Here is a 26,283-nt window from a genome sequence, read left to right as displayed (position 1 = left end):
TCTAAAATCTTGCCAAGAAAATTCCAGGGTCTTGTCCATACAATTGCCAGAGTTAACAGTGCCTTGGAGGCACAGGTGTGTCCACATACAGATACGTACCTTCTATGGTTCCTTCTCCATTTTTTCCAATGTTAAGTAGACAATAATAATATATAATATATAGAGCTCCTTTTAATATGGATCAGATGTGTGCTTTTCTGAGCTTTGCTTTGGTTTTTTTGCTTGTTGCATTTAACAAACTAAGGACACTGCTTCTTTAAAAGCCTTTTATTTTCCTTCACCGTTATTGTTTTACAATACAAATTTCACCTTTTTGAACACACAAAAACCCTACAGAAGATAATTCTGCTTCACGTAAAATACAGAATGAATATATATATATATTTATATAGATATAGATATATATATGCTTCTTCATTCTTAAAAAACTATTTTTCTTCTGCACATTGGCAAGTATAGGATAGAATACTTCCCTCAAACAAAGTATGTATGGCAGGATTTAAAATTTTAAAGTTACATGCAGTTTCTGCACATACCTGTTTTTAAATAAATCAATTGTTTTTCAACAATATTTTCATTTAGGGATCAGACATTGTTTATAATTTGAATTTATTTTTATTTGTTTATACTTTGAAAAATAAACTCATAATAAGGAAGTCATGGCTGTTTTCTTGCTATAGTTAAAAATCCATGTATGGAGTAGACAATAAAATAATTTAAATAGTATATTTCATTCTAACCTGCTCACAAAGTGTGAAGACATGATTATCATATTAGATTTCTCCCCCTCCACCCACCCGCCCAATTCAGTCATCTGAATATTGCAAACAGATTTCCAGTTTAATTTAGATATAAAATTTGATAATGTGTACAATACGTATAATCTTGGTTTTGTGGAATACTTTATTTTAAACAAAAGTTTGTAAAGACTGCCTACTGACCATACTATCAAGACAAGAAAGGCACTAAGAACAGACAAATCTTTCTCCCAAGAAGCATTTTTTTTTAAGTTTAACTCTTTTCTCTATCATGTAAAAACCTTTTTAGAATTCATTTGAATGCATTATCTTTTGAAAAATAAAGTTAGGAAATACTTAGAAAATCACTTTACAACAGAATAATTTTTTTTTGCACCGTTTGACACCGTCACTGCAGATTTACAAAATCAATGATTACCAAACCTTTCTGTGTCTATCATTTGTAGCTTCAGTGAAACAGATAGAAAGATTTCTGTATATTTATCCCAGTCAGGTATTTAGAAACCTTCATATAGACATTTGCTAGAAAATGGCTTACAGCCCAATCTTTGGGGCAAGAGATATGAAAATTATGTTTTCCCAAGAAAATAATATGCTTCATTCCCAGATTTGACTGGAAAGACCAGAACTTATGATATAAAAGCATTTTTTTTTGTTATGTTGCTGCATCATATACAAAGAAATATGGTGATGAGCAATGCAAATCCACAATCTATTAACAAGAAATGTATACAGTGCATGATAAGTTACCGTAACTTTATTGTTGTCCATCGCAGATCCTTTGGAGAAAAAAAAGTTATCACAGTGCTTACCAGGTAAGAGATTAAAGTCAAGGTAAGGGTTAAAAGGTAGAATTAAGGGACCAGTTCAATTGCTATGGCGTCACATCAAGGGGAGTTCCGAGCACTTTTGGACAGTTCTCTCGCCATCTCCTTATTGTTATTTGTTATGTATCATTCACCAGTTTGCTGTATTTTGCTGACCGGCCCAGATGCAAAGCCTGCCAGGAAAAAGGCCAATGATAGGAACGTGGTACAATGCCTTGGACATTCTTTTCAAAGTACTGGAAGGGTCTGTACCACCACACCCGTGCAAGAAGATTAGTCTGAGAAGCTTCTTTTAGCACCTGAAATAAAAAATTATAAATAAGCTATTTGGTTAACAGCACTCAGAATAATGAATTTGTTTTTCAGGAAACCCATGAACCTTTCTAGTGAAATTCATACTCTTGTTAGGTAAAGATCTTCTCATCTGGCCCTTCCAATACAGAACTACTGTTGTCCTTTTTTAAAAAATGGGATTATTAGAGGAGGTGAAAAGAGATTGTGGCTGGGAGCTCCCTCCATAAACAGTGGTGTTTCTTACTTTTATTCATTACTTCTAAACACCTCCCTCCCACAAAAAAACACCCCACAATTTATACAAGGCACAAGAGGAAGCAGGTTACAGAAAGTGGTAAGTGCTAGTGATTCTAACAACTCTTATTGTAAAAATAGAATGGAATGGAATACAGTAAAACTAATGAAGGAAAGAAGGAAAGGTTGTACGAGTTTGGCAGTCTTATAAATTTTGTTAATAAATACAAAAATGTACAGGCATCTAAACATCGACATCTGTATATACATAATGCCTGTGTGTATGTCTATCTTTGTATGTCTGGAATTTCAGGGGCCTTAACCAACATAAGAGAGCCAGTGATTAAAGGCACCAGGCTAGAAACCATAAGAGACTATGAATTCTAATCTTGCCTTAGACATTAAGTCAACCAAGTACCCTTAAACCAGTTACTTTCTTTCAATAGCAAATGCAATTAAGCAAAATCCTAAAGTTTTCAATAGAAGTGAATAGATAGATACCGCTTTATTCCGTTCTGGTGGTGGCTTGTTTCCAGTGCAGTTGGGTGGACTAGCCAAGAGATAGAAAGCAAGTAACTTTGATTTCAGACTAGCCTGAAAAATGAGCAAGAAGTAGGGCTGAACTCTGCATGCTAAATGCAGCAGAGATGAATAAACTGTGACCTATTGATTCGATTTCAGAGTCAGAAGAGATGACAAAACATCTCTGCAAGGAGATTTTTTTAAAAAAACATTCTATTAATTGTGGTTCAGACTGATTTGGAGTAGACCATGTGATCGGATACTGTAAGAGTTACTTAAGACATGAGTAACTGCAGACCTTAAGAGCCGTGGTGGTTAGAATGCAGTACTGCAGGCTAACTCTACCAAGTGCCAGCAGTTCAATCCTGACCGGCTCAAGGTTGACTCAGCCGTGTTCGGAAGAATGGCAACGTGGCAATCCGAAAAATCTCGCTGCGTGGGGCCGCCTGACAGCTGGCCCACGCCTTGGGCCCTGGCGCCGTTGCCAGCTAAGCTGGACTAGCCAGCACGGACTTAGCTGGTCTCGTGGGGCTGCTCCGTAAAGAATAAGAAATTAGGCTGAAAAATCAAGAAACTGAAAGAAAAAACCTGACTGCTGTAATAGTACAGAAATGGATTGCGATTAGACGATCTGCAAGGAAATGTCTCTCTCAGGCTGACTGAGTTGAAACTGGGCCTGTGGGAGGAAGACAGGAGGCATGGCTGAAAAAATATGACTCAATCTCCAGGCAGATCTGACTGTAGCAACCCATTTCTGGACTATTCCACAGCTCCACGGGAGAAGCACGGTGAAGTGTATCTAAGTCTAAGTGCTATTGCTATTAAGCAACTGTCACTGCACTTTTACATGCTGCCAAAACCATATGGCTCAGCCTAATGCTCAATAGAGGACTATTCTGCAAAGTGGGAAAATGCCATTCTTGGGCTCCTATATTATGTCTACCGAACACATTTACTTTTCAAACAGAGGTCCTAGTTCGTTTTGCAGATAATATATCAGAAGCCCTGAAGGATGATCTTCAATTGTCTTGTTTACCCTTGCCTCCTAGTTTTTCTGTTACATAGAAGAGGCTCTAAATAAGCTTGAGGAAGTTCAATTACCTTTAAAGTTACACTGAAGTACATAACTTCATAAGTAACAGGAAGCAGATCAATATTCATTCAGTAAGCACAGTTTTCAGAACATATTTTATCACTTGCATCATGTTATGAGATTTAGTCTTATGACTAAATTCGAGATGATGATAGTGGCATCAAAAGCTAACTTGTCAAATTATCTGTTATTTCAAACAGAGACCATTATCAAGGAAACAATAATGGACTTAGTCTTATGACACATATAACACTTACTTAAGATTTCTTTTTCCTATGAACAAAAATGAGTCTAATTATAAAACTCAAAGTTATAAAATAGACAAGTTCACAGTGCGTGTTGTTTATTTAACAGCATAGCACTTTTCTACTTTAGGAACAATCTTTCCCCTTTCTTCCACAATTCTTACAGAAATGTTATTTGTGGGTGACTCATGTGAGGCCTTCAGTCACCAGCTGTGTGATGGGTTAAAACTCGTGGCTTCCCAACTTGCTGAAATGGGTCTTTCAGCTTATTCTTCCTCCCAGCTACCTTAGAATGACTGAGGTATGACAAAACATTGATTTGTTACCCAATATCCAGCAGATCAATCCCCCAAATAATTTGGGAAGAGGGAATGGCCACAAGGGCTCCAGTTTCTGCAAAAAAAGGTTTATGCACAGTCCAATATCATGGCCTTATCTACTGCCCCAATTTTTGTCCAGTCCTTTACACATAGTCCTTGAGTTAGGACCATGACTGAGACCAAACTTTCTGTTGCTAAGCGAGACAGTTGTTCAGTGAATTTTGTCCCATTCTACGACCTTTCTTGCCACAGCTGTTAAGTGAATCACCGCAACTGTTAATTTAGTAACATGGTTGTTAAGTGAATCTGGCTTCATTGACTTTGGTGGTCAGAAAATTGCAAAAGGGGATCACAGGACGGCCGGACACTGCAACCGTCCCAAATATGAGTTAATTGCCAAGCATCTGAATTTTGAGCACATGACTATGAGGATGCTGCAATGGTCATAAGTGTGAAAAACGGTCATAAGTCACTCTTTTCATGCCGTTGTAATTTTGAACTGTCAATAAATACAGTGTTGTAAGTCAAGGACTACCTGCATTTTAATCTTAACCTAAAAAAACCCCTTCAAGTAAGAAATTAAACTATACGCGTGATACTGTAGGAAGGAGGGATGCAGCCAGAAAATAAGCTTGTGCTGAAATGATCATTATATTGGACTGGGCTTGAGCAAGCTAGACCCAGATAATAATTCATTTTTACAGGGGAAAGAAAGAAACTCACTTGTTGATTGGCCATGGTATGATACCACCAGAAAAGTCTTGTAGTGATGTAGTAAGCCACCACCACATCCACAGTGTAGTGATCATGAGCTAAAAGAATACAGAACATCCCAACTATGCTGAGAGCCCAGCAAATCCAATGATACCACCAGAATCGCCGAGGTGAATCTGAAAACAAGGAAAAACATAGGGGCCTTAATTCATGAATTCTTTAAACACAAAATATCTTCATGCACAGAAATTAAAATGTTTGCTATTCTGAAAACAAGATCATTCCCAAGTAGAACGGGGTGAGCCATGGTGGCGCAGTGGTTAAAATGTAGTATTGCAGGCTAACACTGCATTCCACTGCCAGGAGTTCAATCCTGACCAGCTCAAGGTTGACTCAGCCTTCCATCCTTCCGAGGTCAGTAAAATGAGGACCCAGATTGTTGGGGGCAATATACTGACTCTGTAAACCGCTTAGAAAGGGCTGTAAAGCACTATGAAGTGGTACATACGTATAAGTGCTTCTTGCAAGTGATATGCAGAAAAGCAAGGCACATAACAGCAGTCTTCATATACTTGAGAGGCTATCATAAGGAAAATGGTCTGGACCAGGGCCAGATTTTCCTATAGGCTAACTAGGCTTCAGCCTAGGGCCTCAAGATCAAGAGGGGCCTACACAGTGGTGGGATTCTGGTGGTTCTAGGGGGTTCGGCCGAACCCTTTGTTAAATTGCTGGCTCGCCCGCCCCTCGCCTCCCACCCGCGCGGCGCCAGCCTACCGTAGCCAGGGGTAGGCAATTGTGGCTCTTTTACAACCTGTGGCCTTCAACTCCCAGAATTCCTGAGACAGTCAAGGCCACAGGTTGTAAAAGAGCCACAATTGCCCACCCCTTCCCTAGCCTGAGTTCCGCTGCCTGGGATCCACGTGGGCTGCCACGTGGTTCCCCACCGGCTCCGGACGCAAGAGAGGAGGATGGAGAAAGCAGCTTCCACGCCTTCACTCACCCTCACTCTCTGCTCTGTTGGATCGCCGGCCGTTCTCTTACCCCACCCACTCCCAATCTATTGCTGCCTCCGATGGCTAGAGGAAAAAAAACCTTTCAATTCTTGCCGCGGGGCTTCAAAGGGCCGCCCTAGAGCCAGTGGTGCAGCCGAACCCTTTGTTAAATTGCTGGCTTGCCCCGCCCCTCCACACTATTTATTGTCAATAAATAGTGGTGGGCGAGGGGCGGGGGAGCCAGCAATTTAACAAAGGGTTTGGTGGTTTTTTTGTAATTTTATTGGCCCACGGAGCTTCAGCATAGGCTAATTGGCCTCCCGGCTCTCAGCTGATTTGTCTCAGCTGTTTTGCTCAGGGCTCTTCTGCTTCCTTGCAAAGAGTGCTGATTTTTTTTCCCCTAGCTAACGAAACTGAAACTGCTTTGCTGTTGCTGCAAGGTTGGAAAATTAGGCAGGCAGAATTCTTTTCTTTTTCCTCACCAAAAAAGGTAGGTACAAACAATGGGAAATTTAGGGAAAGATTTTAAAACACAAAAGAAAAAAAAGCTCTATTTAACTAGGGAATTGTAATAATTGAGATACTATTAATTGTATATTGTGTTGAAAGCAGAAATGGTTAAGTTGTGGTTTGGAGGAATATATGGGGGAAATTATTTGGTTTATTATTATTGGTAAATATAATTGATTTGTAAGAAATTGGATTGCATTGAAATAATTGGAATATTCATGTTCATATTGATTAATATACAAAAAAGGTTATATAACTAATTGATTTATATTAAAATGTTGAATTTATATTAAACAACTAATATTACATAATTAACCAATGTGAGGATGGATATAAAAATAGATGACAATGGGAAGGGGTATAATATAGAATAGAAGGGAAAAATTGAATTTGATTAAGATTAGAGATGAGGATGAAGGGTAATATTGGTTTTTTACAAAAATAGATGAGGAATAAATATGGCAAAAAGGAAATATAGAAATTGTAAATTTAATTGAAATGACTAAACACTGTTTAAATTTGTGAACCGGCCAAATACTCTGTTCAAAGAAAATACATTGTATGTTTGTATGTGTGTTTCTAATTATTGTTATTTATTCATATTTGTTCTCTTTTATTCTTTAAAGTTTAACAATTCATTCTTTATCTTAATATCTTTATATTTGTTTGGGGTTGGCTTTCTTCCCTTTCATCTTTTTTATTGTACAGCAATCTTTCTCCTCAAACCTACCACCTCTCTTTTCTTTCCTTCTTACTTTCTCTTCCTCACCCTCTTCTTCTCCTCCCTACTTCCTCTTCCTTTCTCCTTCTCCTCCTCTCTTCCTCCCTCTCTTACCCTCACTCCTACTCTAATTTCCCTTCCCTTCCTTCATCCCTCTCTATTGCTGTATCCTTTTATGCATATGGACTACTCAGAGGGCTGAAAAAGTTATTTCTGACTGGTCCTCGCACTTTTGACCAGTCCTCGAACTTACGACTGTCCTCACATTTTACGTTTTTGCCCTATCTTGTCACCATGGTGAAGAGAAGCAGTTGTGAAATGAGTGACATGGTTGTTAAGAAAGCTGCACGGGCATAAATGTGAGGATGGTCATAAGTGTGAGGACCGGTCAAAAGTGCGAGGCCCAGTCAGAAATGACTTTTTTCAGCCCTCTGAAAAAAGTCTATGCACATAGCCACGCCCACCCGGTCACATGACGAGCTACCCACGCCTACACAGTCACGTGACCAGCTAGCCACGCCCATCCAGTCACGATTGCCAAGCCACACCCCCAATTAAGCCATGCCCACAGAACCTGTTGTTAAAAAAATTGAATCCCACCACTGGTGAAAGGGCCTCATAAGTGGAATAGCCTAGGGCCTCTTTTCATCTAAATCCGGCCCTGGTCTGGACTAATTCTTTGTAGCTCCGATGGATAGGTGTTTTGTAGAGGAAGATTCAAAATCAAATGAAGGAAGAATTTGCTGATTCTAAGAGTTATTAAGCAAGGAGTGGGGAATTCACTCTGGCTCAGGAATTCTGGGAGTTGAAGTCCACAAGTCATAAAGGGGCCATAGTTCCCCACCTCTGTATTAAGCAGAAATATTTGCCATCTGGAACCATAAGTGCTCCATTGTGGGAGGTGTTTTAAGCAAAAATTGGAGAACCATTAATTCGAGCAAGTATGAGATTCCTGCCATATGCATAGGATTGGACTAAAAGGCCCAGTCCAAGACATCTTCCAATCCTATGATTCTATGATTTCCACAACCTGAAATGATCCTAAATCCACTTTGATAAACATGGAGTGTTTTGGAGAAAACTGTCACCATTCAAATGAGATCTCAACTGAAAATATGTATTAATGCCATTACAGTGTTATTTTGCTGTTTCATAATCCCAAGTATTAGATTACAAATTCTCTATTTCCAAACCCACATATTTCCCCAACCAAGTTGAGAGGTTTGGAGAGAAAAGAATAACTAAGGTATTTGTGCTTCCTTCTATTCGCTGGCAATTTATGCTCTCGTATCAAGGACTATAGCTTCTAAGGCCCTGTCATGCTGTATTACTGACAAAGGTAAAAAAGAATGAGATATAACTTTTGTCTAAAAAACTTTTCCAAGAGTTGAATCTCCATAGCATTTCAAATTGAAGTTTGAAAAGTTTGGAACAGGATCAGGATCAAAGCAAGTGGATGAAATGGACTTTCTAAGGGTAAAAGAAAAGATTAATCTCTCATTCCTATTACCCTTTGAGAAATATTAAAATCCCCTTATTGGAATGCGATTACCAATTGATGTAATTTTTGATATAAAAAACCCCATAAGGATGAACTGAATGTTTTCAGTATTAATGGTTCATTTATTACGAATATTTTATTACACCTAGTAATAGATATTTAATTTATAAGCATTCCATTTTAAATGCAAGCATGGCCCACCCTGTAGAGTACTATCGTGACTGACATTTTAACAAGTCAGCTAGATACAGCAATAATTGGATTGCTAATTTATGAAGTTTAAATATAAATGTTCAATCTATAGCACAGCTTGATTTTTGGTTAAAAAATCGTGGTTAAATTAATCTCATTTCTGCACGTTCTGCCCCTGAATTAATTTCTCTGTGCATATTCTAAAAATGACTGGATGGAATCAACAGAAAGCTTCGATCAGCAAAACAGGAATGGTAATTTTATTGTTTTATTTATTCCTCCTGATCTTCAAATTCTTCAGAATGTACTCCACAGAGGCCTTTCCAACCTTGTGGAGATTTGGAGGGAGCATACAAGAAATAAATTTTCGTCTCCACATTCTGCTGATGGGAGGTTTTTATCAGTGAAGGAAGACCAGTGGATTCCACTCAGTGTCTTATGAGAGGATAACTAGTTTATAAGTGCCACTTCTTGATTAAGTAGAACAGAAAACATTATAGGTTGTCCTCAGTTAACAGTGATAATTGAAACCAACAATTACATCGCTAAGCAATGCAGTAGTAAAGCATGATTTTATGTGACTATGCCAACTTACAAAGCAGTTCTGGCAGTCCCAGTTGCTGTCATTAGGCAAATAGGCCGTGACCGGGAGGATTTTTTATCAGGTTCGCCTGATTTGCCAGTTGCATCCCTTTCTAGATCGGGACTCCTTACGCAGGGTCACTCATGCCCTCGTCACCTCCTGCCTGGACTATTGTAACACTCTCTACATGGGGCTCCCCTTGAGGAGCATCCGGAGGCTCCAACTGGCGCAGAGTGCGGCCGCGTGGGTGGTAATGGGAGCGACATGGCGCTCCCATGTAACACCCCTCCTGCGCGAGCTGCACTGGCTTCCGGTGGTCTTCCGGGTGTGCTTCAAGGTTTTGGTTACCACCTTTAAAGCACTCCATGGCTCAGGACCTGGGTACTTGCGGGACCGCCTACTACCACCAATAGCCTCCCACTGGCTGGTACGCTCTCATAGAGAGGGGCTCCTCCAGGTGCCGTCGGCCAAACAATGTTGACTGGCGGCGCCCAGGAGGAGAGCCTTCTCTGTGGGGGCACCTACTATCTGGAACGAGCTCCCCCCAGAGATACGGAGGATCCCGGATCTGTGCACCTTCCGCCGCGTTCTAAAGACCTTTTTATTTCACCAGGCGAGCCTGGCCTAACTTTCTCCCTCTTTTTAAACAATTTTTAAACAATTTTAATATTTTCAATATCTTTTAATTTTTAAAGTTTAAATCTGTTTTAAATTGATTGGGGTTTTAATCTGTCTGGGCCAAATTATTTAATTTGATTTTAGTTCTGTTTTTTAAATTTTGTATGTATGTATTTTATTGTTGGCTGTTCACCGCCCTGAGTCCTTCGGGAGAAGGGCGGTATACAAATTAAATAAAAGTAAACTAAAAGTAAAAATACCATGTAGTCAAAAGTGTCTCACGATCACATGATCACCATTTGCAACTTCCCACAGGCTTCTGCATTGACGTTGCTTGTCAGAAGCCAATTGGGAAGGTCATAAATGGAAATCACATTGGAATAGCACTTAGACTTACACACCGCTTCATAGTGCTTTACAGCCCTCTCTAAGCGGTTTACAGAGTCAGCATATTGCCCCCAACAATCTCGGTCCTCATTTTACCGACCTCGGAAGAATGGAAGGCTGAGTTGGTCAGGATTGAACTGCTGGCAATCGGCAGAATTATCCTGCAATACTGCACTCTAACCACTGCAACACCAGCAAACGGTGGGATGCGGTGATGTCATAACTGTGAACTAGTTGACAAGCACCGGGATCATGATCGTGTGAACTTGGGAACCATTATGATGGCTGCCGCTACAAGGAACAGTTCTTAAGTCCCCCTTGTTCAGCAGCATAACTTTGAATGGTTGCTGAACAAGTGGTTATTCAACAAGGATATTACTCGCATAACAGTAAGAACTAAAAAGTTGTTGTGTTACTCCAGTTGCTTCAACAGTATTCTAATTTTCATTTGCTTCAGTTATAAGATGGCTAACTTGGTATGAAGCTTTGAAAAAATCTTATTCAGGACTGTTTGCAATTACTGAAAATTAAGAAGTCCTGAAGGTCACTCCTACGAAACAAGTTCTGTATGGTTAAAATTTTTGTCCAATTCATGCAACTGTTACTAGTTGTCATAAAGTTTAGTAAATACTGATCGAATATCCCAAAGGTGCTTTTTCAGGAGGCAACTGGACTTTCTTGTTTTTTCCTTTTGAAGACGTTTCACTTCTCATCCAAGCAGCTTCTTCAGCTCTGACAGGATAGCGATGAATGGACGGATTTAGCACCTTTAGGACAATCATGACCTGGATAACTCAAAATCTCTACAGTCTTTTACTGATAGAATAGGTGCAATGTAGCAAATATAATATAAAGCAATTACAAAACATTGTTGCATCAATCTATACTGTATATTTTTAGACCATTGAAAAATCAATATCCTTAACAAATCTTCTCTGAATTGCTTTATTTTGGGGAGAGTTATATCCTAAAAGATACTTCTTTTAAAAATATATAATAAGGTATAAAACTTTGTGAATGGCAGCACCTTGGCAGGGTGATCTCAATTAATCGAATAACATATATTTTTCTATATAGAATAATGGAGGTACTTACACTCTTTGATAAATAGGTATGTCAGAGTTAACATCACTGTATGGCCGCTGTATAGGTAGTCACCACACATGTCATGTGCTCCTGTGATTGACAGACCACCCCCAGCAAGCAGCTTCATGATCCTTCTCATATGTGACTCCCAGTCGCCAAAAAGCTTCAGAAAGGAGGAAGGGATAAATCAACATGTTAGGTTCAAATGCGCCTAACTGTAAAACACTGCACTACAAGTAATTAAATTTCCAGGCCACTGAATGAATCAAAGCAGCAGTGGGAATAAATAGCAATAAAGAATTTTGTCCCAACACAAAGGCTCATGGATTATAACATAAGCTTGAGGGAGGTACGTTCACTATACAAAAGCTTTTACAAGAACGTGTTTGCTAATCTTTTCCAGAACCGCAAATTACTTCACAGGTTTCAAAATTATAACACAGATACCCCTTATGAAAATTGCACAGGGAACTTTTCGTTGCATAACCACAGACTTTCCACTTTTTTTTTCTAGTCGTGATGGTTTCATCCAAACAGAAAGTAAGAACCTAAAATCACTTTCATTGTTCTATATAAATAGGTTAAAATATCAGAGAAGCACAATCATTTTCTTTCTTTCTCTACTATAATCAGTCAAATAACAAGAAGTCTGAATCATTGTTTAGGTGGGGAGAACTGACATATCTTTTTTGCAGAAGGATGTTGATTAACAAGAAATGATTGAAATGAATATTACTCTTTTTGGATAGAAATAAACAGATCCTCCAAGTATGGCAAATCCAATCTCACAAAGTTAGGGGCCAAGTTTAATAGATTCACTCCTCATTGGTATGTGTACTTTTTCTATATATTGGCACTGTATGATATCAAGAAAAATAGAGACTACAATGATCCAGAAAGAAAATACTGGTTTAAACCCAAAGATGTCCTATACAGATATCTAAAGTTTCAAGGTTAAAACGTCACTAACTCAATTATCATGTTTCTTTGAAAATTCTAAACAACAATACCATTTAGCTGACATCTCAAAGAAAAATGTGGATGAAGTTGCTTACATATGTTTACAACCCCAGAGTCTCCAGTCACTATGGCAGCCATTGCACAGCTTTGGATTGTCACCAATTGTGCCCCTTCCTGGACTGGGAGGCCTTGCTCATCATTGCTCAAACCTTAGTAATCTTAGTTACTGTAATGTACTTTGCATGGAGCTGCTGTTGAAGACCACTCAGAAGTTGCACCTGACCCAGCATGCAGTGGCACTTGGCAGTTCTCAAGGCTTCATCATTGGCTCATGTGACGCTACTGGTATGCCAACTACACTATCAGATTAGATAGGATGGGCACAATCCAGGCCTCTTCCCTTAAATGTTGTTAAATAGTATAGAATGTCTAAGAAGCATCTTTTCCATGGTTGCTAGATTCTTTGGAACAATTTATCCTGGGAGATTCAGAGGGCCGCATCCAATTAACCTTCTGGAGGGCTGTGAAAACCTCTTCCACCTTGTCTATTTAAAATTTTTGTCTAGACAGAAAACTCTGTCTAGCTCTACATCTATGTATCCAAAGGAGGTATCCACCTGTCTTGTGCTTCTCCTAACATCAAGCAATTTTTCTGGATTATAAATTGTGGAACAATATTAAGGATGTTACCCTAAATCGATTGCAGTTATTTCTATCACACTACATTCAAATATGGTAACTGGAGAGTTTATAAATTCCTTCAAAATTCACGTGCCGTACTGCTCTGGCCTGCCTAAGGAATGAGATCAATTCTTGACAGTCTTTTTTGCCTTTTAAGCTGGGTATTTCATGGGTGTATTTCAATGTGATAATCAAATGATTGCTTTTGAACGAAAAGCCATGACAGGATAACAGAAATATATAACTGAATCCTGACAGTACCTGTTCATCTGGTTGAGCAACACAACATTAAGCAATAAGCAATACTGACTATCTTTGAAAAAAATTCAGCCAATTTCCCCTTGTAAGAAATTCATTAGTCACTCTGAGCCAGCTCTTCCAGAATGTCTAAGGAAATGGGGAAAAATGTTGTTAGATGAGGATAGCAAAACCAAAAAGAGGTTACCTTTGGCGAACAGTTGAAATGCATGCCAGGTACTGGAAGTGTCGTTACATACATTGTAATACACCGGTATAAGTACAATGTGCCAACTATACAAAGAAATCTTCTGCCAATAATAGACCTGAAGGGGGAAAGAAAAGATAGAGAGAATTGTAATATATCATATTGCTTCAGAATACTGTAAAAAGAGTGCTCTCCACAAGGCACTATTCCATTTAGGCCGAAAACTACTAAAAACTACTAAAAACAAAATCAAATGAAATATTCCAACTTCACAGAACCAGGATAGTTGCAAGAAGACTGTAGTGTAAGCAAAAGCATAAGAAAATTCTGCAAACTGTTTCTACATTAAATCTGGTTCTTAGGTTTCTTTTCTACATGACCAAAAAACAAAACAAAAACAAAACTATTGGAAGTTTTCCCAAAGAGCTGCAAAAAATTACTGAATGCAGCATGGGGTGTAATCTGGAATAAAATGGTGTAGAGCACGGGTGTCAATCTTGTGTCATCATGGCGGTGTCACGTGACATATTGTGACTTTTTTTCCCCTTTTGCTAAACTGGGCGTGGCCAACGTGTGACGCATCTGGCCCTTGGGCCGCAACTTTGACACCCCTGGAGTAGAAGGGCTGAATGCATATTCACTGTCTTCTCTAATCAAATAAATGTATTTATCTCCCATTCATGGGTTTTTAAGTTTTTATGGGCTTGTAAATTCACTATGCAGATTTGCTCATTTTTTCAATGCAAGTTAATGGTGGTGCATTTATTTTTAGGATAGCAAGAAGCTGAAAAAAACAGTTGAAAAAACAAATTACACTAAGAAAAAAAAAGAGATTTTTCTTCCTAACTGTTATTCTGCCTTTAGTCCCCATTTAGAGACCTTTTGCCATTTTTTTAAATTGACATCAAAATGATTTTCTTAAAACTAAATATGTTTATTTCGTTTTAAATAAACTCCCTATTGCTTTTATAAATATGTAATACTTAGTTGTAAGGCCTCTTTCTAGTTCCTCTGGACTACTTAAAACTTCAGACATTCTTAACTATTACAAGACATAGAAGACATTTCCTCAGATTCTTCTTTAATCTCAGTAACTACTTCGTGTAAAGTTATTCTGAATTTTGTTAACAGTTTTAGAAGACAACGTTCCAGTCTAAGAGTGAAGTATGGGTAACAAGTCCAACTAGTAACAGTACCTAACTGATCTTAGATGTTCTGAGGCAGCCAATTAGGCTTAAAATGTGGCTAGAACTTGGATGATGACTATCGAAAAATACCAGGGCAGAAAGTTAAACTGGAAAGGTTTTTTTAAATCTAAGAAGGAAACAACTAGAAGCCACTTTCATATCGTTATCAAAAAATAAAATTGGGAGAGTTGATAGTAAAATGTTTTCAATCAGATATAGTTTCCAGATTTAGCATACTTGTATAGCACAATCATTGAAATCAACAGGGTTTTAGTTAATATCTATGTAGTATGACAACATACAAAAACAGAATGTGGGTTATATATATTTATATTCATATAAATATATATAACTATATATATATATATAACTATATAAAATAATTATCAAGTATAAATATCAAGCTGAACAGATTGTGAAGATTTATTTTGGGAAAGCGTTTTAGATGCTTTCTACTGAAAAGGCAATGTACAATTCACCACTAATGTTATTTTACAAACTTTTTGTGCAAGACTCTAAAATGCTTGGCTCTAATATGTAGGGAAGCTGTTATCCAATCCTCCATTTAGTGTACAAAACTAATAATACAGTTTTCTTGGATCCAGACCACTATATGAAATATTAATGGATGCTCTCCCTCAAAACATTGCCATATTTCAAAAGCAAGCACTCCAAAATGTTTTTCAAGTTGGAGATTGCATAACAAATATTTGGCTTTTTCACAAATCACATAATGCAACTTTTATTATACAACATTATGTCAGAGTGAAGGCAGTAATCCAATGTTGTTCTCAATCATTTTGTCAAAATTTCTCTTTTAGAACCAGGAAAAATATTTTTCAGTGTAAGACAAACTGAAGGAAATTGAAATTAATGGTATTAACAACTTTATGTTGCTTTCAATCTTTCTTCCATATATGTTTGCCGGCTTAATTTTGGGTATTTGAAATCTTCATTTTGGGTCTTTGAAATCATGAACTCCACTGATTTCTATTTACGAGTGAAAATCCAAATTTCAACATAAATACAAGAAGATTGTGAAAGTCTTCGTCTGGATATAAACCAGTTTTGAGAACTATTTTACTCAACTTTATAGGCTTTTAACTAGTGTAAAATCACTTGCCCTGTCCCATTCAGGGCACATTTATCACTTATATGAAACTGCCAAATATCTCATATTTTATCACAACTGTCCCGAGAAAGTTTTCAACAAGGAAAAAATCCCGATGTAACATTATAGAGGCTGGACAGTCTGTATGTATTTTGCTTCTTTTAAACCCAAGTCCTAATCTTACGATGAGGTCAAGAAATATTCTTGAATAACGATAATCTTCCCCCTCCTCTACTTTATATATCCTATCCTCACCCCACATCTCAGAAATGCCACACTACAAAAGTTTCCCCAAAACTTGTGAATTGCAGGGAGTATACAAAACAGTCATAATGCTTCTCTGAACAACACATTTCTCCATGATGCAGGAGAATCTAATTGGATCTCCATTTTATTTTCTTCTTCACACACTTGAAGGCATCACTGATGCCATTCCTCTCTCATCTTAGAGCAGGGGTGTCAAACTCACATCGTCACGTCGTCATGTGACATATCAGGACTTTTTCCCCCTTCACTAAATGGGGGTGGGCGTGGCCAGCACATGACGCATTCAGCCCACGGACTGTGAGTTTAATACCCCTGTCTTAGGGAATCCAAGATTTGCAGAAGTTACTTGCTAAATCTAACCCTCCCTAAACTGAGAATTGCATCCTTTAAAGCTAGATTCAATATTCTTCAATCTGCACTTCTTCAAAGCATGTATAATAAAATGGTAAAAGTAAATAGTAAACTTTACTATTTTAGTAGTAATAATAAAGTCCCTGTAACTGAGCATATCGGCCTATGTGATGACAAGGAAGTTGAAACAATCTCACAAGTAATTATGCTGTCAATTTTACAGAGATATTAGGCAAATCTATATTTTGCCCCTAACAGATAAATTTCCAGGAAATCCAAATGGATTTTATATGAACCTTCTCCTTTAGGATCTGAAACCATTCATTACATGTGCTATAGCTAAATTTTGGGTTGCCACAATAAGACAAAACTGATTAAAAACATACTCACCTTGGTTTTAAAACATTAAAACATTTCCATTTGATACATCTTAATTTAATAAACTGTTAGGGGATATATAGTTTTTATTTTACACCTATTAATGTTTTCTATTCATATTATCTGGATAACAAATATATCAACATAGTAGTAGAGGAGTGAATGTTATAATAAGTGATATATTTTGCTAGTTGCTAGTGTGGCATTGAATGTATTTCCTTCACTCCATTTTTGTTCTTCTAAATTTTGCTTATTTATTGATCAAATAAATATTATTGCATTGTTCACATTGTATTGTGTAAATAATTATTCTGCAGCATATTTTATTCAGTTGTTGCTCTAATTTTCACTCACGAGTTTCCTTCATGTATACTTTAATATTTTTTTGACCCAGATTTACCATTAAGTAGAGTCCCCGACACAGAAAAATCACAATTTAAAGCAAGCGTCTATAAAAATAAAATCAGGAGCAACCATCACTCACTTACTTGTATTTTAAAAGCAGCCACTGAACTAACCAAAGTCCTACAAGGATCAAACCATTAATTTCACAGATAGAAAAGGCCCATTGAACCCGGTTAAAGTAATCAAAGAAAGCATCTGGAAGGGGGGGCTCCTCCTCTTTGGGAGGCACTCGTTCGTGGACAACTGAGATTGTCACCGTGGTCAGGAAGAAACAGCAGAGTGCATAAAGGAAAGCCAGAAACGTCTTCTCCCACTCCACAGGATACTGAGAACGTTCCAGATCCGGCATGGAGATTTTTATCATTTCTTTCCTGTAGCCATTCGGCACCCCGTTTGGTTTGGGGGCTTTGCTGAAGCCATTTTCACTGGTTGGGGCTTCTGTGCTGATGCTGAGGTGGCCGTTGGCGTGCCCATTTTTGTGTGCCTCGATGTGGTGTTCTATTTTCAAAGTCTCTATCATGTCTAAAAGCTGCTGCCCGCTGTCAGAAGTTACTCGCGACAAAGGGGGTTTCTCAAAATCGGCCTTGGTTAGGTTGATCAAATCACGCCCAGATAAATGCTTCAGCGGTTCACAGTATTCGGGCACTGCATTCTCCAACAACCAATCTGCCACTTCCTTGCGTGACCAGAGCTCGACTTCTTTCATTTCTTCAGAATGTTTGCATGTAGTCTTCTCAATTACTTTAAGGAGGACAACTGTCACTATTTTTGCAGAAGAGAAAATCCCTCTTTGGTTTGTTCATCCTGCTTAAGCCACAGCAGAAACCAGTTCTGCAGGCTGATGCAAAGCAGCCTCAAATTGCTTGAAAATGGGGTATCTTCCTTCTGCATCTGCAGTTGCCGTTTTCCTGGTAATTTAGGGAATGAAGAAAAAGATTAGAAGAGCAATTATGTTGTACTCAAACATCCTCTGCTTAGACAATTTGTACTGGAATGTAACCAACTGCATTCTGATTTTCTCTCTCTCTTTTTTTATGCACAGCCCATTTATCGATCAGTTCTAATCAATAGCTTGATTCCATGCCATCTGAATCAGGGCTAATCCATGTATTTTACTACCTGATCTTATGGACAAGATAATACCCACACTGTAATCTTATGTGATAAAACAATCAGATTTTATTTTTATCCTGACGATCTTTCGTTGCACTTAAATTAGTGGATGAGATAGGACAGGGCAAGCAAAACCTCACCATTACTCATACCTTGATCTGCTTAAGTCTATCTCTGATAGAGTATGCTATCTGGAATAGCTACCATATTTTTCAGACTATGCACTGGTGTATAAGGCGCACCAAGATTTCGAAGAGGTAAGTACGAAAAAAAAGGGTTTTGCCCTCCTCTCTGCATGCCCCGTTTTTCGCAAAAACAGGCCTGTTTTTTGCCCATTTTTGCAAAAAATGGGGCACACAGAGGGTTTGTGAGGCCTGCAGACTGCTTCTGGGGACTGGGGGAGGGCAAAAAATCCCCGTTTTTGCAAAGAATGGGCAAAAAACAGGCCCGTTTTTGCCAAAAATGGGACACGCAGAGGGTTTAGGAGGACTGCAGAATGCTCCTGGGGTCTGGGGGAGGGCAAAAATGCCCGTTTTTGCAAAATTTTTCAAAAAATGATTTTGAGTACATAAATTTGTTTGGATTTCCAACCATTGAAGGATTTTTCTCCTCTTCTCCTCTTTTCTCCTCTTCCTCCTCTGAACCATAAACAACACAGAGAAGAGTGTGATATTTCTGAATGCTATAAAGCTGGGGGGGACGTGTCAAACTTGTGGTCCATGGGCCAGATGCATTAAGCGCTACCCATGCCCTTGCCCGGTTTAGCGAAGGGGGGAAAGTCGCAATACATCACGTGATGACGCTATGATTACACGAGTTTGACACTCCTGCTATAAAGTGTATTAACTTAAAGGCGAGTTCCACTAAGACACATTTCAAGCTAAACATATTATGTATTTATTCTTTCAATAGCTAATTTAAAAATGATTAAAAGTCCTTCATGATTGGAAGGACAATTGTTGAGAAAATGAAGTTAATGCATGATCTTTAGTCAGGTTATTATTTGAAGAAATAACCAAAAATCAGATTTCTTGAGTATGATTAAATTCATGTGTTTACCATTCCTGTTAAAGTGATATGACACAATGAAAACAGAAACATTAATTTTCTTCCTAAAGCATTACGTTGCCAAAACATTGTAACGAAAAGTTGACATCCCTGGAAAAGTGAGGACAGATAAGGAAAGAATATGAAAGTAATATAAGCTGGAAGAGAATATATTTTTCAAAATATATTAAGAATATATTTTTTAAGTTAGCAAAAAATTCCCTACCCCCAAACAAAAGAGAAAGAATTCTTTACATATTCAGTTATAATTCAATGCTCTTCATGTTTCATAGAATCATTGATGATGTGTTCATGCTGGAAATTGTGGTTGCAGATAACCTCTGTGCTTGCACCGGGAAATTAAGCTTAGTTGCACAGAATAGCGACTCTGTGCAGTGGTTGGAAAACAACTGAACTATGCAGCTGCCATGTTCGCATTTTACAAGTTGGTCTCTCATGTCACCACAAATCACAATTCTGAAGATAACAGATCATGTACTGATATGGATGATGAGAATTTTAAGCTCTGGAGGACACAGGGCTATGTATTTCTGGTATTCAAGCTCAATTCAGTTTCTTCGGTAGCCCAAACAGGGACAACAGTTGGTGAACTCTGGTATGTCCCACAAAATATCATGGCATGTCACCTTTCACATGTACGTCATGCACGTCATCAATGCACTGTAGCCTGAGGTAAATTCTGTGAGATGAACTTTTGCTCTAATGTGCCTGAAACAGGAGAACAATAATGCATAGAGTTGTCTCTCTCGCTATGCAAATTTCTACAATACAAAAACCGCTGTTTTCTTTCTTCCTGGCATAGGTTAATTCCTGAGAGCAATTTCTTAAAAAGGAGGAGAAGAGGAACCCTGAAATTAAACGAAGCTTTAAAAGTTAATATTTACTCCATGTATATCTTTCAGTGTTGCAAGTATGAAGACTTATATTGTCCCCAATGAGCTATCCCTGGTCTTGTTCTAAGAAGAGAAAATCACTGATCCACAGTGGTGATCAAGAAATACAGTCCATAGGGGAGCAAATGTATTTCTATTTTATGTTTATAACTCTGTTCCTGACTCTAGGGAGCGGTGCCTAAGCCGAAGAGCCAACACTGTCCAAAGATGTCTCTGTGGTCATGTGGCCAGCATGACTAAACACCAAAGGCACACGGTGGTCCCTATTTTTCTACTTGCATTTTTTACGTGCTTTCAAATTGCTAGGTTGGCAGAAGCTGGGACAAGTAACGGGAGCTCACTCCATTATGCAGCACTAGGGATTCGAACCGCTGAACTGCCGATCTTTCAATCGACAAGCTCAGGGTCTTAGCCACTGAGCCACTGCATCCCTTTTAGAAGGATAAAACAGCCTTAAATCTATCTTTTCAGATATGCTAAAGCAGCCTACGTACAACCTTGGGGAAAAGAGCTAGTAGTGATTACACTTGTAAAAAAGACAATTAAATTCTTTATATAGCAATTACTCCTGGGACACAGATGGGGTTTGCTTGGTTTATCACATGGCCTTTAGTTTAAGTGACTATGCAGCTAATTTCTGAGTAAACAAAACTCATTTCGAAGGTCTGGATGCTGAGGAAGATTAGTTCATGCTGATATTCTTCACCCAGAAAGAACAGATAAAGGAAACAAATAGCCTTTAAAGGAAAGAATAGTCTTTTTGTGACTGCTTTTTCAAAAGTTTCCTAAACAAAGGAAAATTAGAATGTCTAATGAAGAAACTGGAGTTCACAGAAAAATGATTATTTCCAGTTTTGCCACAAATCAAATAGATTTAGAGATCAGGACTTAATTTAGTGAGTTACCTCTGTCACTATGTATTCTACCCAGTCTGCTAACTACGGATTTTAAATACTGTAATTTCCCTTGTTACTAGGCTATTATTCTCTTTTTTTCCCCATCAGCTAATGACCGTAAGTGTTTAAACTGAAACTAGGTGTATAAACGTAAGAGGATTAATAATAATAAAAATAATAGTAATATGGACATGGAATATTGCAAGTACACCAGACAGTTGAAGAAAAAAGGATTGAATTGCCTGAATAACAATGAAAAAGATGCACTGAAGATAGTATATCATGTGTGCTTACTGACTTGTAGAGAGATCAAACTGGCTTACAAGACCAAATGAAGAATAGGAAAGAGACATGGCAAGGCAAAGTATTGCCTGGTCAATACAGTGGTGAAATTCAAAAAATTTCCCTACCAGTTCTGTGGGTGTGGCTTTGTGGGCGTGGCTTGTGGTCATGTGACTGGGTGGGTGTGGCTTGGTGGTCATGTGATCAGGAAAACCAACTATCACACTTTACAGAAAAATAACACAAAAGCTACACAACTGACTCACACACAATGCAAAAGCAGCTGGATATCACACAAAATGGCCCCTGCAACAAGGAGGAATCTCACAGAGTTACAGAGAGCTCAAAAACAAACTATCACACTTTACACAAAAATACTGGTTCGGGCAATAGGTAGTAAAAAAAATGCTTTTAAAAAAAAACTTTTTTAAAGCATTTTTTACTACCTATTTGCCCGAACCAGTAGTAAAAAAATACTGTTGATGGTAAAAAAATATGTGTGATGGTCAGAACTTTTTTTTTTTTTTACTTTTTAAAGCATTTTTTTACTACCAGTTCTGACGAACCAGTAGCATTTTCACTACTGGGTCAATACCAAAAAAAGTAGCAGATGAAGTAGATAACAACAGGACTTGGCAATGGGAAAACTGAAGGAAGAAACAGAGGGGCTATTTCTGACTGCACAAGACCAAGTCTTAAGAACAAATCTATATAAAGCCAAAACTGAGAAGACAACAACAGATAGCAAATACCACCTTTACAAAGAAGCTGAAGAAACAGTGGATATTATACTAGTCTATATTATACTAGTCTATAGTATGAAGGGATAAATTCCAGAAATTATGACCTAAGCGTAGCTCATAAAATTATCTGTTACAATGTCATACCTGTCAATGACTACTTCAGCTTCAACCACAACAATACATGAGCACACAATAGATACAAACTTAAAGTGAATGGCTCCAAACTCGATTGCAGAAAATATGACTTCAGCAACAGAGTGGTCAATGTCTGGAATGCACTACCTGACTCTGTGGTTTCATCCCAAAATCCCCAAAATTTTAACCTTAGACCACCTGGTATGTGCTGCAAGATCACACAGACTAACTATAAGCAATGGCATGGCAAAGTAGCAACAATGGTGTATTGGAAGATCTGTAAGAAATACCGCCTGCCTGCAGAGTGGGACAGGTGGGACCATAAAATAGACAAAGTAATGGAAAATGAAGAAGCTAAACTGCTCTGGGGCTTTAGAATTTAAACTCTCAAACACCTGCCACGTAACACCCTGGATGAAGCTATCTATCTGGACCCGTGCCAGTCGGGCTTCAGACAGGGGTACAGCACAGAAACGGCATTGGTCACGTTGGTGGATGATCTCTGGAGGACTCAGGACAGGGGTTGCTCCTCTGTCCTAGTCCTATTAGATCTCTCAGCGGCTTTTGATACCATCGACCATAGTATCATGCTGCAGCGGTTGAGGGGGTTAGGAATAGGGGGCACCGTTCTGCGGTGGTTCTCCTCCTTCCTCTCCGACCGCTCGCAGTTTGTGTTGGCAGGGGGGCAGAGGTCGACCTCGAGGCACCTCGCATGGGGAGTGCCGCAAGGGTTGGTCTTCTCGCCCCTTCTGTTCAACATTTATGTGAAGCCGCTGGGTGAGATCATCCGTGGTTTTGGGGTGAAGTGTCATCTGTACGCTGATGATACTCAGCTGTACATCTCCACCCCAGACCACCCCAACGATGCCCTTGATGTTATGTCTCGCTGCCTGGAGGCTGTGCGGGTCTGGATGGGGAGGAACAAACTCAGACTCAATCCATCCAAGACCGAGTGGCTGTGGCTACCGGCGTCCCGATATAGACAGCAGGTGCCATCGCTGACTATTGGGGGTGAATCTTTGCCCCCCACAGAGAGGGCTCGCAATCTGGGTGTCCTCCTGGATGCACGGCTGTCTTTAGAAGAGCATATGACGGCCGTGGCCAGGGGGGGCTTTTATCAGGTCCGCCTGATTCGCCAGTTGCAGCCCTTTCTGGACCGGGACGCCTTGCGCACGGTCACTCACACCCTTGTCACCTCCCAGCTGGACTATTGTAATGCTCTCTACATGGGGCTCCCCTTGAAGAGCACTCGGAGGCTCCAACTGGTCCAGAATGCGGCCGTGCGGGTGGTTATGGGCGCAACTCATTGTGCCTGCGTGACACCCCTCCTGCGCGAGCTGCACTGGCTCCCAATGGTTCTGGGGCCGATTCAAGGTGTTGGTCACCACCTTTAAAGCGCTCCATGGCACAGGACCCGGGTACCTTCGAGACCGACTTCTGCCACCAATAGCCTCCCACTGGCCAGTTCGCTCCCACAGAGAGGGTCTCCTCAGAGTACCATCAGCCAAGTTATGTCGGCTGGCGACACCCAGGGGGAGGGCCTTCTCTGTGGGAGCCCCAGCCCTGTGGAATGAACTGCCCCCGGAAATACATAAGATCTCTGACCTCCGGGTGTTTCGCTGCGCACTGAAGATCCTGTTGTTCCACCAGGCTGGGCTATCAACATAATAATTTTAAATTGGGGTATTTTAAATTTGTGGGGTTTTAAATTGAGCCAAATTTATTTAATTATTTTAAAATTTTAATCGATGTTTTGTCTTGTGTTTTTAAATAGGCTGTACACCGCCCTGAGTCCTTCGGGAGAAGGGTGGTATAGAAATAAAATTATTATTATTATTATTATTATTATTATTATTATTATTATTATTATTATTATTATTATTATTATTATTTAACAATTGTCAATAAGGCAAAAAGAAGTCTGGGTACTGGATGTAGCAGTACTTGGGAGACAGCAGAGTAGAAGAGAAAAAGCTGAAGACAATAACAAAGTACTAAGATCTGCAAACAGGAATAGAATGATTGAGGCAAAAGCAAGCAAAGATGATATCAATAGTAATAAGCACCTGGGGTGTGATCCCAAAACAACTGGATCACCACTTGAATACCCTCAGCACTGACAAAAATCACTATTACTCACTTGCAAGAAACTGCTTTACTCGGAACAGCTTATATCCTGCTTATATCTTTTTAACACCTTTAACAGCTTATATCTTTTTAACACCATCAAACAGAAGTGACTCTGGGCAGTATACAACAATCAAATGAAATAATAGAAAAATAACCATTACAAAAATATGACAATCATTATTAAAATTAAAGTAGTATTAAAAAGTAAAGTTTACAAACTACAAATGGAGAGAGTAACTATATTAGTCATAAAAAGGGGAGCACATTAAAATGTCACTGGTCCCCTGGGACCCCCAAGCCTGCTGGCATAACCAGAGGGACCTTCCTAAATATCAACAGGGAAGTAAGCTAACCTCACTTGGGGGAAGGGGGTAATGTTCCATAAGGCACCAAAAACACACAAGTTAATTGCTTAATCAAAAGATTACAAGCAGAATTTGTTTGCACGTTCTGGTGGAGGAAATTGCACAAATATGGGAAGCCACCAAAAAGAACAAATATTTCGTGCTTCCCTTTATAACTGCTGTATTTGCAATCTACAATTTGCTAACTGTACACCTAACGGTCCTGAGTGTGTGGAAAGTTTCCCATATAAAGTTAAAAGAGGTTTTCTTTTAAAATAAAAAAAACCACTAAGCAGCCACACCCAACATATTTGAGATGACTGCTTTTATTTTATCACCAGAGCTACTCTCAGAGGTTATATTTCTCTTGTTGCTTCCTGTGATACTTTATTTATGTTGGATGAGTCATTCATTATTGGAAGCAGTGAGGAATGATTGTCGTCAACATTGACAACATGGATGCTTTGATAATTGAAACCATCACTCCCAGCTAGTTTTAGACTATCTCTCTAGGTAGGTAGGTAGGTAGGTAGGTAGGTAGGTAGGTAGGTAGGTAGGTAGGGTAGGGTAGGGTAGGGTAGGGTAGGGTAGGGTAGGGTAGGGTAGGCAGGCAGGCAGGCAGACAGATGGACGGACAGACAGACAGACAGATCTACCCTGTTTTCCCAAAATAAGACATCCCCTGATAATTTATTTATTGGTTCGATTTATATGCTGCCCTTTTCCAGAGACTCAGGGCGGCTTACAATGCGTTAAGCAATAGCCTTCATACCTTTGTATATACCTGCTTAGTAGGGCTTTCGGGGGGCGCCCAAGCGGTGTTCTTTTTTATACAAAGTCATCTTATTGCCCCCACAAACTCTGGTCCTCATTTTACCTTCCTCGAAAGGATGGAAGGCTGAGTCAACCTTGAGCCTGGTGAGATTTGAACTTGCAGTAATTGCAGGCAGCTGGTGTTACTTAACAGTGCTTTAGTCTGCTGCGCCACCAAGGCTCTTTTTAATAAGCCCAATCAGGCTTTTGAGCACATGGCAATAAAGCCAAGCGCTTATTTCAGGGATCAAAAAAAATATAAGACAGGGTCTTATTTTTGGGGAAACATGGTAGATAGATGATAGATAGATAGATAGATAGATAGATAGATAGATAGATAGATAGATAGATAGATCCCTATGAGAAGGGAAGTTAAGTAGTGGCTGGTCACTTCTAAACTCACCCAACCATGGGATTCAGAGGAGAGCATATAAAATCCTTCCTGTGTTTATCACATTCACACAAACAGGAAGAGATAACAGAA

The 26,283-nt window shown here is 39.1% G+C and overlaps 1 protein-coding gene across 4 annotated transcripts in view; it reads right to left on the bottom strand.

Annotated features, from left to right (window-relative positions):
- Nucleotides 1–281: 281 nt before the first annotated feature.
- The window catches only part of SGMS1 (sphingomyelin synthase 1), an 88,987-nt gene continuing 62,985 nt past the window's right edge, over nucleotides 282–26,283 (bottom strand). For all 4 annotated transcript variants that reach the window (XM_070945871.1, XM_070945874.1, XM_070945873.1 and 1 more), the window contains 5 exons: nucleotides 17,466–18,290; nucleotides 13,684–13,801; nucleotides 11,607–11,760; nucleotides 5,017–5,183; nucleotides 282–1,884 (listed from right to left, as the gene is read on the bottom strand). In XM_070945871.1, the coding sequence (XP_070801972.1) occupies nucleotides 1,705–1,884; nucleotides 5,017–5,183; nucleotides 11,607–11,760; nucleotides 13,684–13,801; nucleotides 17,466–18,088 (1,242 nt within the window). In that variant the 5' untranslated portion in view covers nucleotides 18,089–18,290 and the 3' untranslated portion in view covers nucleotides 282–1,704. The remainder of the gene's footprint in view (nucleotides 1,885–5,016; nucleotides 5,184–11,606; nucleotides 11,761–13,683; nucleotides 13,802–17,465; nucleotides 18,291–26,283) is intronic.

The sequence above is a fragment of the Pituophis catenifer genome, unplaced genomic scaffold (genome assembly GCF_029215685.1).
Source record: "Pituophis catenifer annectens isolate HBS135680 unplaced genomic scaffold, rPitCat1.0.hap2 SCAF_6, whole genome shotgun sequence".
NCBI lineage: Eukaryota > Metazoa > Chordata > Lepidosauria > Squamata > Colubridae > Pituophis > Pituophis catenifer.
Note: the sequence above shows the minus strand (reverse complement) of the source record. Positions and strands in the feature narration are given on the sequence as shown.